Raw genomic sequence first — 17,539 nt, 5'->3', positions numbered from 1 at the left:
GGTGGCGGCGGTGTCCGGAGTGGCAGATTAGGGGTTAATAATTATAATGTAGGTGGCGGCGATGTCGGGGGCAGCAGATTACGGGTTAATAAGTGTAAGATTTGGGGTGTTTAGACTCGGGGTTCATGTTAGGGTGTTAGGTTTAGACATAAAATGTATTTCCCCATAGGAATCAATGGGGCTGCGTTAGGGATCTTTAAGTTGCTTTTTTGCAGATGTTAGACTTTTTTTCATCCGGCTCTCCCCGTTGATCCCTATGGGGAAATCGTGCACGAGCACGTTACACCAGCTCACCGCTAACGTAAGCAGCACTGGTATTGGAGTGCGGTAATGAGCAAAATTTTGCTCAACGCTCACTTCTTGTCTGGTTTGTAAAAACCCGTAATACCAGCGCTGCAGGAAAGTGAGCGGTGAGCATAAACTGCTCGTTAGCACCGTACAGCCTCTAACGCAAAACTCGTAATCTAGGTGTTCGTGTTTGTTGTTTTTTGTAACTTAGTTGTTAGTTTTTGGTAACTTAGTAATTTTTTAGTGTAGATTTAAATTATTTGAATAGGGTTAGGTGTTTAAATATAGAATATAGTTAATTTAATTTGTAGTTTAATGTAATTTTAGTATAAAAGTTAGGTTAGATTAATTTTTATTTTAATATAGTTTAATGTAATTTTAGTTTAAAAGTTAGGTTGGATTAATTATTAATTTAATATAGTTTAATGTAATTTTATTATAATAGGTTACATTAATTATTAATTTAATACAGTTTAATGTAATTTTATTATAATATTTAGGGTAGATTAATTATTAATTTAATATAGTTTAATGTAATTTTATTATAATAGGTTACATTAATTATTAATTTAATATAGTTTAATGTATTTTTATTATAATAGTTAGGGTAGGTTAATTATTAATTTAATATAGTTTAATGTAATTTTAGTAAAATAGTTATGGTAGGTTAATTAATAATTTAATATAGTTTAATTGAAATCTAAAGGTAAGTTTAAATTTATTATAAGATAGGGATGAGTTAATATTTAATATAAAGTTAGCGGGTTGTTAGGTTTAGGGGTTAATAGTTTAATTTAGTTTATGGCGATGTTGGGGGCTGGCGGTTTAGGGGTTAATACATGTATTTAGTTGCGGTGGGCTCCGGGAGCAGCAGGATAGGGGTTAATGACTTTATGTAGGTGGCGGCGGTATAGGGGGTGGCAGATTAGGGGTTAATAAGTATAATGTAGGTGGCGGTGCGCTCCGGGAGCAGAGGAATAGGGGTAATAAGTTTATTAGAGTTGCGGTGGGTTCCGAGAGGGGCGGTTTAGGGGTTAATAACTTTATTTAGTTGCGGCGGGGTCTGGGAGCGACGGTATAGGGGGTTAAACATTTTAGTATAGTGTGGGTGCTTAGTGACAGTATACAAATAAAACTGTGAAAAAGCTGAAGAGCAGCGAGATCGATGACTGTTAGTTAACAACAGTCCGCTGCTCATCGCCCCGTACTTGGTGCGCGGCTTTTTGACAGCTTTTTTGTTAACTATGGAGAATGTATTCAGGTCCGCGGCAGCGATGTTAGGCGATGTCAGGTGACCATATTGGTGCCGGCGAATGCAGCACAGTTGACGCTTTGATAAGTAGGCCTCCTAAACTGCTCAAACCTATAACCTAGCTACATGTAAACCAAAACTTAAAGGGACATAATACTCATATGCTAAGTGAAGCATAACTGTAAAAAGCTGACATGAAAATATCGTTTAACCATCTCTAAAAGAAGACATTTTACCTCAAAATCTCTTCAGACCACCAGAGTAAGTATTCAGTGAACAGTTATACCTCAGCTGCTGTCCAGGTGCAAGTTAAAAAAACAAACTAACAAAATATCCAATCAGCATTAGCAGTGCTGGGGTCGTGCTTTGCTGTGATCTCATGTGATTTCACTGAAATCTTATGCAGACATCCCAACCTGCAAAAACTCATTTCAGGGAGGTGGCTTCACCCGCTACTGCGCCACCCCCCCCTCCCAGTTATGTATTGGACACCTTAAAATCCTAAAGAAGATCGAGACTTATCATTAAAGTAGCTTCCCATTAAAGTCACATTAAAAAAGTAGCTTTATTGCACAACCACATACAACAAACCTTTTTTCCAGTGATCGTACGCTTGTTGAATGCTTAAATATTTTAGAATACGAAGTTTAATTACGTGCAGTAAATAAGTTAGTATTTGTGTTTTATTTTATCATAATCAGTGGGGGCTTTTTGGTTACTGATGTTTTGAGGGTTCTATAACGTCCCAGCAACTAAAGGCATTCTTAAAGAAACACTTTTCCAGATTTGGGCCACATTGGATCATGGTACTTGGAATTTCAGGGAGATTACACTCCATTTGCTGGCATCAGGGAGTTGCTATTACAATCAGGAAGACTCCCTGAACTTCAGGGAGAGTTGGGATGTCTGTCTTATGAGATTTTATAGTTGACCTTCTTTAAACTGAATACGAAAATAACATGACTGTGTCTTCACATGCTAGATGCACATTCCCTTGCAAGTCCTGGGACTAGCATCCTGATCGGCTGCTCAAAGAAATTAAGATAAAATATCTTCGTTTTTTACAGAGAGATGTTCAGGTGATTTTTTTCTAGTCATCTTTTTAAAGCTATGCCACATTACTTTCAAGTGCTTCAACATTTGGGTATAATGTCCCTTTAAATCTTGACTTATCCAGCAAATATTTATTTATTTATTTATTTATTATTGCTAATTTTCAGAACGCTAAACCACAGTTCAAAACTATAAAATAACATTTCGATGTTAAATGGAGCCAGCCAGATTACTGACAAACCCCTACCCCTACCATCTGCTAAATTCTCTCTAAGGGCCCAATTAGCAAAAACGTCATGGAGACAAATAATCATCTTATTTTACTGAGCCCTATATTGTAAAGTAAGTGTCACTCATTCACATGTTATTGAACTCCCCTTAATGAGATATAAATGTTCTCAAGGTAAATAGATGGATAAAAGGAAGAGAGTACTGGCACTAATCAACTAAGGTGAAGTCTATAAATAGGACATAATGTCTAAAACTTGAATATGGAACTGGAATAAGTGGGAATAACTGTGGAAAATAAAATCACAACTCTTGAGTATTGATAGTGGTGGATAATTGCACGTGTGGTTAACACTTCAAACTAGCCTGATATAAGCTAATTACTAAAGTAATTTAGCAAATCATATAAACTATGTAGAAATAACAATATTTGCAGTTAATATATATTGCTCAAATATTAAAGATTAGCTTGAAAGAAGTAGATTACGATAATAATAGAGCATACAGGATAATTGCAATGTAAAACAAAGAGGCGTAATAGCAACACAATTCCTATTTCTGTAATAGGAGAATAAAGGGTAACAGCAAAAATAGCTAATTGTGTCCGATAACTATATATGTCCCAGGTATACGCTCAATGCTTATATTGTGATATCCCACTGATATTATAAAAAATCATGACTATGTTACAAATAAAAAAGAGAATAATTTATTATATAGATAAATATATAGACATGTAATTAATAAACAGGAATTAAAACAGTTAAAAGTATGTGAGATAGTGTGCACAAATAGAAGTATCTGAGATAGTGTGCACAATCCAAGTGTCAATATATAAGTGATTTAGTACCTTAGTACCGCTCTCTCTATGTCTAGAGAGAGAGGTAATGCAGAGAAATAACGGTGCACTTAGAATGGATCAACTCTCATTAGGCAAGATCAGATACAACCCAGGAAGTTGGAGTTTTGCCTGCTTATGCAGGCTGGTATCCTCCTTAATAGTGATAGCGTGCAGGGTCTTTCACTCTGATGGTGAACGGTCTTTTTTCTTAGGCGTGGTGTCCTGCTGTATTACCGGATTAGCAGGACACCACGCCAAAGAAAAAAAGGCTGTTCACCATCAGAGCGAAAGACCCTGCATGCTATCACTATTAAGGAGTTTTTATAGACTTCACCCTAGCTGATTAGTGTCAGTACTCTCTTCCTTTTGTCCAATATTACACTTGAGGTTCTTTTTTTTGGGGGGGACCCTCCTGTACTTGGCTTTTAGGGGTCCTTAGCGCCAACTCTCTCTTCTTTCTAAACCAAGGTATATAAATGCCTTTAAAATAATCCTTGAAGGAACGCATAATACTGATAAGGCATTTTATAGAATCTCACCAGACCAGAGAGCTTTAGGGAATTAGGCCCTCAGGGTCCAATGATCAAAGGTTCTCCACTCTGACAAGATTTTCTAAAAAGTTTCTTCAGTACTGTGAGGTCCCTTTAAGAATAGGCAAAATATAGCTTTGTGTGTAATTTCTCTCAATGTAGAAGAGTTATTGATAATCAGCCCCTAATTCTCCCTATTTGATTTAGCTCAACTACTTACTTCTTCTAAATATTGTATTTTATTGGTCTCTCTTTTTCCTATCTCACTTCTCTGCTCAGTATTTTTCCCTCTTGATCCTTGAAGATAGCTTCCAGTCTTAACATTCACTAGGCTCAGTACCTACTGAACTCACAATTATTAGATTTTAAGAAAATAACTTATTTGTGCAAAAACTCATAAGACTTCTTCAACAACTCCTCTACTATAAATCTCTCATTACAACAGATTTGTATTTTATGATCAAATTTGACCTTCTGGTATATAATTCATCCAAATGTGACCTGTTCTCCAGCAGTCCATTCAAACTCTGATTTATCTGTAAACAAACTGTTTTTGTTAGCTTAGTGATGTTACTTTGCCTAAACTTCTTCCTTCCCCACCTGTTTCAATAACCTCAGCTGCTACATACCCCCTCCAGAATAATTCAATTTCCTTAACAGAGAAAATGACTGCTTAGTACACCTGTTGATATCCCTTAAATCAATTGGAACATTTATATAAAATAATCTGCAATCAAGTTTCATCCCCTGCTTTACAATAAATCACAAGGAATAAGTTGAATTTCCTAAGTGCTTTATACAGATTCTTGCCTATAGCAGGCTTGAAATTTTGTTTGTCTTGTTTGTTCTTTTGGACCCTAATAGAATGAAGCTGGAATAAAGGTCCACTTTAAAAGTATATAAGGCTGGAAATGTATTTGCAAGGATTTGTTTGGGGCTGGTGCCCATTGTCTGTAAGTACTGTCATCTATTTTTTCTAATATTGGAGCATTATGCAGATTGTAAATCCATTGTAAACTCTCAACTAATGTAATATAGATTATAAAAATTCAAGTTTTGCTCCAAATCTTCCATCTCTATTTCCATGGTTTTCAAATTCTGTAAGGTTACATCAATTATAGTGATAGATCCCTAGCACCACTAAATCACATCTTTTTAGTAAAGGAATGCAAAGAGCTAAATCAATTAATGCTTAATGATGTTGCTGTTACAAGAATATGTGAAGAATACACAATATGTTTAGGGTCTCCTTCTAGTACATGCACTGTTGTCTTTCTTAAGTATTCGTTTTACAGACATATCTGGTGGAAGTCCATTTGGTGAACCTGCTTGCAACAACCCCAGATCATCCTATTATTAAACCCAGTGTTGATGTATTAGTTTCTTTTAAAAAGCTCATGTCCAAAATAAAACTACTTTTTGGTCTTATTAACAAGTGAGCTACTGATACTCTTCATGCACAAACATGAGGAAAAAGACAACATTTTTAAACAGATGAACAGGGAAAACACTCCTACCCTCATATACTTTATTCTCCCTCCAGTTTTACCATTTGGCCAACGGAAGGGAGAAAGTCGAAGATAAGAGGAAAAGGATCCCAGGTAGTTATGATATGGCTAAAAAGAGAACTGAAGATCTTGGTGATGAATGACAAAGCAGCAGGTAGGACAAAATAGTTAGATGGAAAAACCTATAGTAGATAGGGACAGAAAAGCATTGAAGTAAATGGCAAGCTTGTTTTAGCCATGCTTTATAGCTATCAGAAAGAAATGGAACAATTTCAGTTTGCACAGGGACCATCTAGCAAACCTCTTGAGAGCTTTGGTGTCCTGATGTGCACATGAAAGACTCTCCCTGTGAGGCTTCACCAAGAGACATTAATTAAATCATTTTCCCCATTCATGCAAGGGGAAAGGGTGAAATGTTCCTGCAAGGAGGGCACCCTCAACTCCGCTCTGATCAAGAAAACTGCTTCATTATCGCCAAAAGAAACAACAAAAAACGAGTTTGGAGCATCCATCTTTGGAGGTATTCACTACAATTGTAAATTTGATTTTGACAAATAAAGAAAAATAGAATAAATATATATCTTCCTGCGTGAGTCTACTCCTCTTGTTATTGTAGCTACCAACATTTTACTGTTGCCAGTACTTTGAAAAAGTCTATTGATTGTATAAAGGTCATAAACTTCAGTTTAAAGAGAGTGCAAGCTTTCGGATTGTACTGAACAGTATATACAATTATTCTTCACTTTATTTGTAAAATATTTACCATTTAGTGATGTTAAACATTGTGCCTTTCCCCCACCCGCATCTCATACTTCTTTTAGCTGTGCAATGACGAATCTGGCTTCATCCAATCGTTGCATGCCCTACGAGCTGGAAGCCATGTGGGGCACGCAACGATTGTATGAAGCTTACAATCACTTTAAGGTAATTTATTACTGTCTTATAGTGCTCAGAATACTCACAATGTGTAGGATCATCTGATGAATACCACATTGATGAGAATGAATATAAGAGAGAGAGAGGTAATGCAGAGAAATAACGGTGCACTTAGAATGGATCAACTCTCATTAGGCAAGGTCAGATACAACCCAGGAAGTTGGAGTTTTGCCTGCTTATGCAGGCTGGTATCCTTCTTAATAGTGATAGCGTGCAGGGTCTTTCACTCTGATGGTGAACTGTCTTTTTTCTTTGGCGTGGTGTCCTGCTGTATTACCGGATTAGCAGGACACCACTCCAAAGAAAAAAAGGCCGTTCACCATCAGAGCAAAAGACCCTGCATGCTATCCCTATTAAGGAGTTTTTATAGACTTCACCTTAGCTGATTAGCGTCAGTACTCTCTTCCTTTTGTCCAATATTACACTTGAGCTTCTTTTTTTGGGGGACCCTCCTGTACTTGGCTTTTAGGGGTCCTTAGCACCAACTCTCTCTTCTTTCTAACCCTAGGTATATAAATGCCTTTAAAATAATCCTTGAAGGAACGCATAATACTGATAAGGCATTTTATAGAATCTCACCAGACCAGAGAGCTTTAGGGAATTAGGCCCTCAGGGTCCGATGATCAAAGGTTCTCCACTCTGACAAGATTTTCTAAAAAGTTTCTTCAGTACTGTGAGGTCCCTTGAAGAATAGGCAAAATATAGCTTTGTGTGTAATTTCTCTCAATGTAGAAGAGTTATTGATAATCAGCCCCTAATTCTCCCTATTTGATTTAGCTCAACTACTTACTTCTTCTAAATATTATATTTTATTGGTCTCTCCTTTTCCTATCTCACTTCTCTGCTCAGTATTTTTACCTCTTGATCCTTGAAGATAACTTCCAGTCTTAACATTCACTAGGCTCAGTACCTACTGAACTCATAAATATTCGATTTTAAGGAAATAACTTATTTGTGCAAAAACTCATACGACTTCTTCAACAACTCCTCTACTATAAATCTCTCATTACAACAGACTTGTTTTTATGATCAAATTTGACCTTCTGGTATATAATTCATCCAAATGTGACCTGTTCTACAGCAGTCCATTCGAACTCTGATTTATCTGTAAACAAACTGGTTTTGTTAGCTTAGTGATGTTACTTTGCCTCAACTTCTTCCTTCCCCACATGTTTCAATAACCCCAGCTGCTACATACCACCTCCAGAATAATTCAATTTCCTTAACAGAGAAAACAACTGCTCAGTACACCTGTTGATCTCCCTTAAATCAATTGGAACATTTACATAAAATAATCTGCAATCAAGTTTCATCCCCTGCTTTACAATAAATCACAAGGAATAAGTTAAATTTCCTAAGTGCTTTATACAGATTCTTGCCTATAGCAGGCTTGAAATTTTGTTTGTCTTGTTTGTTCTTTTGGACCCTAATAGAATGAAGCTGGAATAAAGGTCCACTTTAAAAGTATATAAGGCTGGAAATTTATTTGCAAGGATTTGTTTGGGGCTGTTGCCCATTGTCTGTAAGTACTGTCATCTATTTTTTCTAATATTGGAGCATTATGCAGATTGTAAATCCATTGTAAACTCTCAACTAATGTAATATAGATTATAAAAATTCAAGTTTTGCTCCAAATCTTCCATCTCTATTTCCATGGTTTTCAAATTCTGTAAGGTTACATCAATTATAGTGATAGATCCCTAGCACCACTAAATCACATCTTTTTAGTAAAGGAATTCAAAGAGCTAAATCAATTAATGCTTAATGATGTTGCTGTTACTAGAATATGTGAAGAATACACAATATGTTTAGGGTCTCCTTCTAGTACATGCACTGTTGTCTTTCTTAAGTATTCGTTTTACAGACATATCTGGTGGAAGTCCATTTGGTGAACCTGCTTGCAACAACCCCAGATCATCCTATTATTAAACCCAGTGTTGATGTATTAGTTTCTTTTAAAAAGCTCATGTCCAAAATAAAACTACTTTTTGGTCTTATTAACAAGTGAGCTACTGATACTCTTCATGCACAAACATGAGGAAAAAGACAACATTTTTAAACAGATGAACAGGGAAAACACTCCTACCCTCATACACTTTATTCTCCCTCCAGTTTTACCATTTGGCCAACGGAAGGGAGAAAGTCGAAGATAAGAGGAAAAGAATAGTAGATAGGGACAGAAAAGCATTGAAGTAAATGGCAAGCTTGTTTTGGCCATGCTTTATAGCTATCAGAAAGAAATGGAACAATTTCAGTTTGCACAGGGACCATCTAGCAAACCACTTGAGAGCTTTGGTGTCCTGATGTGCACATGAAAGACTCTCCCTGTGAGGCTTCACCAGGAGACATTGATTAAATCATTTTCCCCATTCATGCAAGGGGAAAGGGTGAAATGTTCCTGCAAGGAGGGCACCCTCAACTCCGCTCTGATCAAGAAAACTGCTTCATTATCGCCAAAAGAAACAACAAAAAACGAGTTTGGAGCATCCATCTTTGGAGGTATTCACTACAATTATAAATTTGATTTTGACAAATAAAGAAAAATAGAATAAATATATATCTTCCTGCGTGAGTCTACTCCTCTTGTTATTGTAGCTACCAACATTTTACTGTTGCCAGTACTTTGAAAAAGTCTATTGATTGTATAAAGGTCATAAACTTCAGTTTAAAGAGAGTGTAAGCTTTCGGATTTTACTGAACAGTATATACAATTATTCTTCACTTTATTTGTAAAATATTTACCATTTAGTGATGTTAAACATTGTGCCTTTCCCCCACCGCATCTCATACTTCTTTTAGCTGTGCAATGACAAATCTGGCTTCATCCAATCGTTGCATGCCCTACGAGCTGGAAGCCATGTGGGGCACGCAACGATTGAATGAAGCTTACAATCACTTTAAGGTAATTTCTTACTGTCTTATAGTGCTCAGAATACTCACAATGTGTAGGATCATCTCATGAATACCACATTGATGAGAATGAATATAAGAGAGTGGGTCTGAAGACGAATCTGGCTTCATCCAATCATTGCGTGCCCTACGAGCTGGAAGCCATGTGGGGCACGCAACGATTGTATGAAACTTACAATCACTTTAAGGTAATTTCTTACTGTCTTATAGTGCTCAGAATATTCACAATGTGAGATCATATGATGAATACCACATTGATGAAGATGTATATGAGAGTGGGTCTTTAGATTCTAAGGACTCCTCAGAATGGTCAGCATCTAAGATGCCAAAGTCTACTGGAGCAAGGAATGTGATATTTAGACTTGTTTGTGGAGGACTCTGCTGCAGCATAAACATAAATGTCAAATTTCTTAATTATAGTGGAATATTGTTAAATGAACAAGGAACACTGAAAAGTGAGAATACAGATTTATACTTTGAGAAAAAGCAGTGAATATGGATAAATGACACACTTTACGTTTCTTAGAATCAGAGTCAAGATCGAGAGACTCATCAGCTGCTGGGTAGAGGAAGTCATAGCTGATTTAATCTAAACAACACAATGGGAGCAACATATACCTGTGAATCATGGATTAAATTAACTTAATGCCTAGAAACATTGCCTGGACTTAAATGACATTTTCCTTGCACATACTGCACACATTTTAGATGAGTGCATTTACCTTCCAAAGATTGAGGTTAATAAGATAAGTTGCTCAGATGCTAAAGAATGGAAATATATGCAAATATGAAATGTAAGTAGTTGTATTTAGTTGCACTGTAAATCTAACTTTGCAAAGAGTAATGCAGTTAGATTCCGAGAGGTTTGATGATGCATTGCTACATCACATACAAAAGTGAAAGAAGCATAAACAATGCTATAGCATTCAAATTCAAGGCTTTTGATACTTTTTTCAAACTACTTCACAGCAATTAGATCTGCAGGCACAAATAATGTGAGAAGAAAATGAGCGTTTCATGTTTTTATCAAACTCATTTCCATATCTCTAGGAAAAATGTAGTCTTTATGCGCATCACCACAAACAAGACGCATGCACCAGCATATTGTTCACATATACACATAGCTCTCATAAAAATTCACACAGATGCACACAAATCACAAACACAAACATGCTACTAAAGTTTTCATGGCAAAATTATCACATATAAGGAGCTATGCCTTTATAAGAACCCAAATGAGAAGAGAGTTTACATGAATTAAAATATCTTGTTCCAGGTTTTGTGTTTGCTATGAGTTTATATTGCATCTAGTTTTGCACTTTCTTACATTATACAAACAAAATGATCTCTGTCCATGGTATTGCTGTGTCTTCAGGGCATAATAATATGTATAAAACTAGGATGTTTCCTTTATTTCTCAATATTACACAGTAAGCAGCTAGTAAAATAACTTACACAAATGAATAACTCAGCTGTAAGTTGAATTCATGGATTTTGCATTTGTGTTATTTTTGGGCAGTTATCAGAATCACAATCTGGATCCCCTCCCATTTATACATTCCACCTTGCAGTAACTACCTGATAGGATTACTGGCATTATCTGGGTCACTTGCTGTTATTGCTCCAATTACAGTCCCAATGTGGGCATCTTCTGGCACTTCTATAACTTTGTCCAGTGGGTGAAACGTGGGTGGTTCGTCTACATCAATAACTGACACCTTAACTATTGCTTGATCCCGAAATGTGCCCAGATCTGTGAAACGAGGGTCCACAAAGCGATTCTGAGCCTCCAACACCAGTGAATGTTCTTTTTGAGATTCAAAATCCAGAGACTGCAACACAGAGAACATTTTATAGCAACAGATTTGTTTCATTATCTTCTGAAAAAAAAAATACTCAACACAATCCATTGAAAACAAATTAAATTGCCATTTTCATCTTTTTCTAAACACTGAATACAAGATCTGTCCTAGGTATATATAGGGCTAGATTTATTAAGCCCCTACGGCAGCAAGTTCTCTCAAGAACTTGCTCGCCGGGATTTATCAAGCAGCGGTCACCAGACCGCTGCTTCCCTAACATCTACGCCACCTCTATTGTGGCGAAATTTCAATCTCTTCGGTTGAGTCCAACCGAGGAGATTGACAGCTCCTGCCCGTGCGTGATTGGCTGTGCGCGGGCAGGGGGAGGGATTGCACGCGAGCGCAAAATTGTGCTCGTGTGCAATGTTAATTACCTGCAGGTAATTTGCCCCGCCACAGGAGAGCTGAGGCGTACAGGGGCGCATATACGCGCCCCTGTACGCCTCAGCGTTGATAAATCTAGCCAATAGTATCTTTATGCAAACAAAAAAACTAAAATTACCATTTTTATACTTTTAAAAATCTATCTATCTCTATCTGTCTACACTACATGACCAAAATTATGTGAACAACTGACCGTCACACCTATATAAGCTTGTTGGAAATCCCATATCAAAATCATGGGCATTAATATGCAGTTTTAACAGATTAAATTTGTGCCTATTCAATCAAAAAGAACATTTGTGACATCAGGCACTAACGTTGGACAAAAAGATCTGTCTTGCTATCAGTGTTCCAATTCATCCCATAGATGATCAGCGGGATTGAGGTCAGGACAAAGAACAAAAAAGGGCCTTATGAGAGGTGACTAACTGTTGCGTGCGAACAATAAGGGGTTTATCATGACTTTTTTTATTGCATGTCGGAAGTTGCACGCTTATTACAAGTTGAAAGTAAACAAGTCCGCTTGAGCGCAATTTAATTAAACACATGGGATAGCATGACTTAAGCGCTCTGGTTAACTGTTACGCTCGACAAAAAAGTTGGACAAAACACATCAAAAATACATTTAAAAGTACAGTAACACTCATAATAATACTGAGTAATAAAAAATATTTTAAAAGAAATGCATAAAAAAGTTACAAGGTGTCAAAGATAAGAGGTCTGAAGTGTTAGAAAAAAGAATAGCCCTGCAAAGTTCTTTAAAGGGACAGCATATTGTAAAATAATTTTTCCCTTAATGTATTTCCAGCTGCAGAGTATAAAATGTATGAGAAATTGCATTTTCAGGTTTATTTGTGTTTATGAAATTGTTGGTTTTGTGCTTTGAAACCACAGCCTTTTAACAATGGGTTGAGCTTGCTGGTAAAATTAGATCTCATCATGTTATCACTTTGTGTACATACACGCTTCATTATCTTATATATATTTGTAAACCAAAGCTGCAAACTAAGGCCCAATGTTCAAACATCGACAGACTAACGAGAAACTACCTTTCTGGCCTCGTCAAACCTAAAACTATGGGAGCTATGTCGCTAAAATTCTAAACAATGTTTAAATAATGCGCTAAACTCCGGCGTCCGAATGCTGGCAAAATCTCAACCAAGCTGGGCTCCTGGAACTGAGCGCCAGACTGGAATTGAGCCCTGGGGGCATATTTATCAAGCTCCGAATGGAGCTTGATGCCCCGTGTTTCTGGCGAGCCTGCAGACTCGCCACAAACAGCAGTTATGAAGCAGCGGTCACAAAGACCGTTGCTCCATAACCTGTCCGCCTGCTCTGAGTACGATCGGGTTGATTGACACCTCCCTGCTGGCGGCCTATTGGGTCTGCAGGGCGCGGCGTTGCACCAGCAGCTCTTGTGAGCTGCTGGTGCAATGCTGAATACAGCGAGCGTATTGCTCGCCGTATTCAGCGAGGTCTGTCGGACCTGATCCGCACTGTTGGATCAGGTCCGACAGACCTTGATAAATAGAGGCCCTGGTCTGATGCTTCTTAAAAAGGGTGCCAATCGAGTAGAGTGCAGGGCATCAAGTCGCCCTTGTACTATTTTGTTTTCAATTTGATGAGACACTATTTTGATGAGACACTATTTTGTTTGCAATTTGATGAGATGGGTGCTACCCTCTGGGAGGAATGGGGCATTATAATTATAGTATTACATAACTGCATGCCTGTTATGTAATAATACAATTGTAATACTAAGGACTTGTAACATAAATATACATTTAAAAAATATATTTATGTTTATAATAATAAATACAAGAAAACATAAATACATATTAATTTATATACAATACTTAAAAGAATATGCATCATACATGAGAATGCATACTATTTTAAAACATTGTAGATAAATGTTAAAATACACTATTAACACCTAAGCTGCCCTAACCTAATCACCTAATCAACCCCCATACAGGTATTATTATTATATTATGTTATATTCCCTAAACCACCACCTCCCAATGCAAAAAAAAGGACTACACTAACACCTAACCACCCTCTAAACTAAACCCCAAAGTTACACAAAAATAAAAAAAATAAGTCACAATAAAATAAAAAAAAATAAAAAATTACATTAAAGAAAAAAGACAGTATCCAAAATAAAAAAACACCATTATACCTATTTTCTATTGGATGATAAGAAGTAAAAATAAAATACTTTCTTGCTATAGGGATTGACTGATTCAAAATTAGCCAATAGGGATGAAGCGGTACCCCTATATAAAGGGGTTCCATGCATCCTGAAATTTAGTGTGTGGCGGCGGCGCCTGCATGAAGAGAAGGGCTCTAGGAAGAGACCTGAAGACTTTAAGAAAGAAGATGTGGAGTGGAGGCAGAGGAAGAGGCCCCCAAGTACCTGAGCCTGGGATGAAGAGGGCCCCGGTGTTGAAGAAGATTGCTGAAGCAGAGGCGGCAGAAGAGGCTGCCGAAGTCCACCTCCACTGTGGTGAAAATGGGCCCCCGGCACCTGGACCTGGGATGAAAAGGGCCCCGATGTGGATTTAGAGGAGCTGGATTTTCACATGGTGAGTTAAAACTTTGGGTTTTGTTAGGGCTTTTTGGGTGTTTTTTTTTTCATTTTAAATAATAGGCTATTTTATTTTAAACTTTAATTTTTTAGTATAGGTTTTTTAGTTAGACTTTATTATTTTGGGGGTGGGGGTTACTTGTAGATTTTGGATGTTTAAAATTTTTTTTTAATGTAAAAAAGCTGTATTGACTTTAGGGCAATGCTCTACAAAAGACCCTTTTAAGAGCTATTGCAATTTATATTTACGGTTTAGGTTTTTTGGGTGTTTTTTTTTTATGGGGCATGTAATTTAGTGTTAGGTATAATGGTGTTTTTTTATTTTGGATACTGTCTTTTTCACTATAGACTTTTTTATTTTTTCTGTAGCTTAGATTTTTTTATTTTTAAGTAACTTAGGGGGTTTAGTTTAGAGGGGGGATTAAGTGTTAGGTAGAGTAGGGTTAGTATGCTTTGGTGGTAGTGGCGGTTTAGGTGTAAATAGTGTAGGGCACTTGCGGTGGGCTAGTGGCGGTTTTGAGGTTAATAGTGTAGGGTACTTGTGTTGGGCTAGTGGCGGTATAGAGGTTACAAGTGTAAAGTATTTGTGGTGAGTATGTGGTGGTATAGGGATTAACAGGATATATACTTGCGATGGGTATGTAGTGGTATAGGGGTTAAAACTATGGAGAAAAATTTCTTATTATGGGTGCAAACTAGGGATGGGCGAATGTTTCGCAACATTCAAAAAACAGCACGAATTTTAACACATTCGTTCGTTCGAATCGAATTTCGAATGTTTACATAACATTCTAACATTCGATTTTCGAATGTTTGGTTTTGAATTTTACGATTACATTCGAAAATACTCTTTTCGAAAAATTCGAATTTGGTATGTAATAGTATTTCTAATGCTTTTTCTTTAAATGTAATATTCGAATTATGCAATATTCAAATTCGAAAAAATCGAATTTAGATTGTAGATTGTAATAGTATTTCTAATGCTTTTTCTTTAAATGTAATATTCGAATTATGCAATATTCGAATTCGAAAAATTCGAATTTAGATTGTAATAGTATTTCTAATGCTTTTTCTTTAAATGTAATATTCGAATTATGCAATATTCGAATATGAAAAATTAAAATTTATATTTGAATTCGAAAAATTCAAATTTATATGTTAGTAATAGTATTTCTAATGCTTTCTTTAAATGTAATATTTGAATTATGCAATATTCTATATGGAAACATTCGAAATGATATATTTGTATCTATTATGTATCAATTTACTAGATTCCCGCCCTACCACATGAACTATTGAACTTCTGAATAGTATTTGTTAAATAGAATGTTAAATTCGAAATTTTGAATGTGGACATTCAATATAATTACAAACATTCGAATTCGAAAGTGACGTTCGAAAACTGTAAATAACATTCGATTTTCGAATTTTTAAGAATATTCGTTCTTATCGACATTCGGATTTAGAATTCGAATTTCGGTAATAACATTCGTTCTACATTCGAAATTCAAAAATTTACACATTTGCTCATCCCTAGTGCAAACTAATGAGAGACACAAATTCAAATACTGAGGGCTTTGGACCTCTTATTAACTGTATTATAACATGCGGTAAGCAAGTATAGTTAGAAGATAGGAGCCAGCAGGGTACAATAAGTAGGTTATATATGATAAGCAATATAGATAGTGGGATATGCTGTATTATATTAAACTATATAGCGCTATCAACAAGGTCAATCTTCAAGTAATAAATTAAACAGTTGTGGGCTGGTAAAAACTTTTAAGAATATCTGGGTATATCGCTATGTCGTCTCGGCCACTGGCAGCACAGACAAAAATCCAAAGACATCGTTTTCCCAGCATAAGGCATATTAGGGACTACTATTAGATAGCCGAGGAAGTTAATAATTTAGATATAAGCATCATGGGCAATACAGAGATTGCATAATGATATATTAATATGAAATGCCTTAGTGTGAAAGATGCCTTAGAAACAGTAAAATATAAGTTAGTTTAGTAGGATAAGTTAGGTAAATATACCAGAAATAAGTGCACCCAAACATGTCTGAATTTGCATGCTATTGAACATATAAGGGGGAACCCCAGTGGCATACCTCCCTTAATAAAACTGCAATGCATTTTGTGACAGCTAATCATATCGAGTGTTAAAGAATAGCAAGCCTACAAGCATATATACATCCTGCATGTTAGCTATATGTCTCAACAAACCATGAACCAAGAGAGTCCAAACAGTGCTGTAAATACCGTGAGGAAGAATAATATTATTGCAGACAGAGACATCAAGTTAGTAACTTTCATATAGTCCAGTGCCTGCTATGCAATACGAAAAGCTCAATCCAAGCCAATCACAGTAGGAAAGGCGCATCTATAGTGATGAACAGATTAGCGATGAGACAGGGTATTGATGAGTAGACTTCACCCTATACCAGATCTCCAGGCTAAATAGTTCCCCATAGCCTTGAACAAGATGACAACCCTCCCACTCTCAAGCCACAGGAGCCCTCCGCATACACCATACTGCACATTGTGCATCCTTAGGATCGCATTAAAGTTTGATCTTATTTTCCGGCCATTACATAAAGGGACGGTCTTATAAATAAGGCAACAAAGCTGGAGTTGCGTAATAATGGTTTCCGGATCTATGAGACTCTCTGCTGAGCTGCATCTCATTGACATAACTGTTGTATCAGACACTTTACTCTGTCCTCTAGAGCAACATAATCTGTGTGATTTCCTTTCTCATCAGTTAAGCCCAAATCCTCCCGCACACTTGTGGCATTCCAGTATGCAGCGCTCCCCTGTAACAGATGTGAATCCATGGTTTCTTTGACTGGTGTGTTGTCTGAAAAGGCAGGTAGCCGGCCCTGTGGCCAAAGCGCTGCAAACCCCCTCTGACAAAGAAGCAGGGACTATTTGTAGATTTTCTCCAGCGCTGACAGCAGATGTGGCAAATGCAGCTTGCAATGCCTTCAAAATAGTGGCTTGATAGACATCTAATAGGTTGCCAAGGTCCAGCGCTATAAACGCTGCTGGCTCCATAGTTATCACGGACACTCACTAATGTATGTCAAAAACTGAGCTCATTCTAGCTTCTCCCAGTAATATGGGTGGGGGAATCTGCAGTCTAGGCTTCAAAG

At 36.8% G+C, this 17,539-nt stretch overlaps 1 protein-coding gene across 2 annotated transcripts in view; it reads right to left on the bottom strand.

The window, feature by feature from the left end:
• CDH22 (cadherin 22) overlaps nucleotides 1-17,539 on the bottom strand; it is a 224,914-nt gene that overhangs the window by 65,068 nt on the left and 142,307 nt on the right. For both annotated transcript variants that reach the window (XM_053693516.1, XM_053693525.1), the window contains one exon: nucleotides 11,125-11,378. In XM_053693516.1, coding sequence (XP_053549491.1) covers nucleotides 11,125-11,378 — 254 coding nt within the window. The remainder of the gene's footprint in view (nucleotides 1-11,124; nucleotides 11,379-17,539) is intronic.

The sequence above is a fragment of the Bombina bombina genome, chromosome 1, assembly GCF_027579735.1.
Source record: "Bombina bombina isolate aBomBom1 chromosome 1, aBomBom1.pri, whole genome shotgun sequence".
Taxonomy (NCBI): Eukaryota; Metazoa; Chordata; class Amphibia; order Anura; family Bombinatoridae; genus Bombina; species Bombina bombina.
Note: the sequence above shows the minus strand (reverse complement) of the source record. Positions and strands in the feature narration are given on the sequence as shown.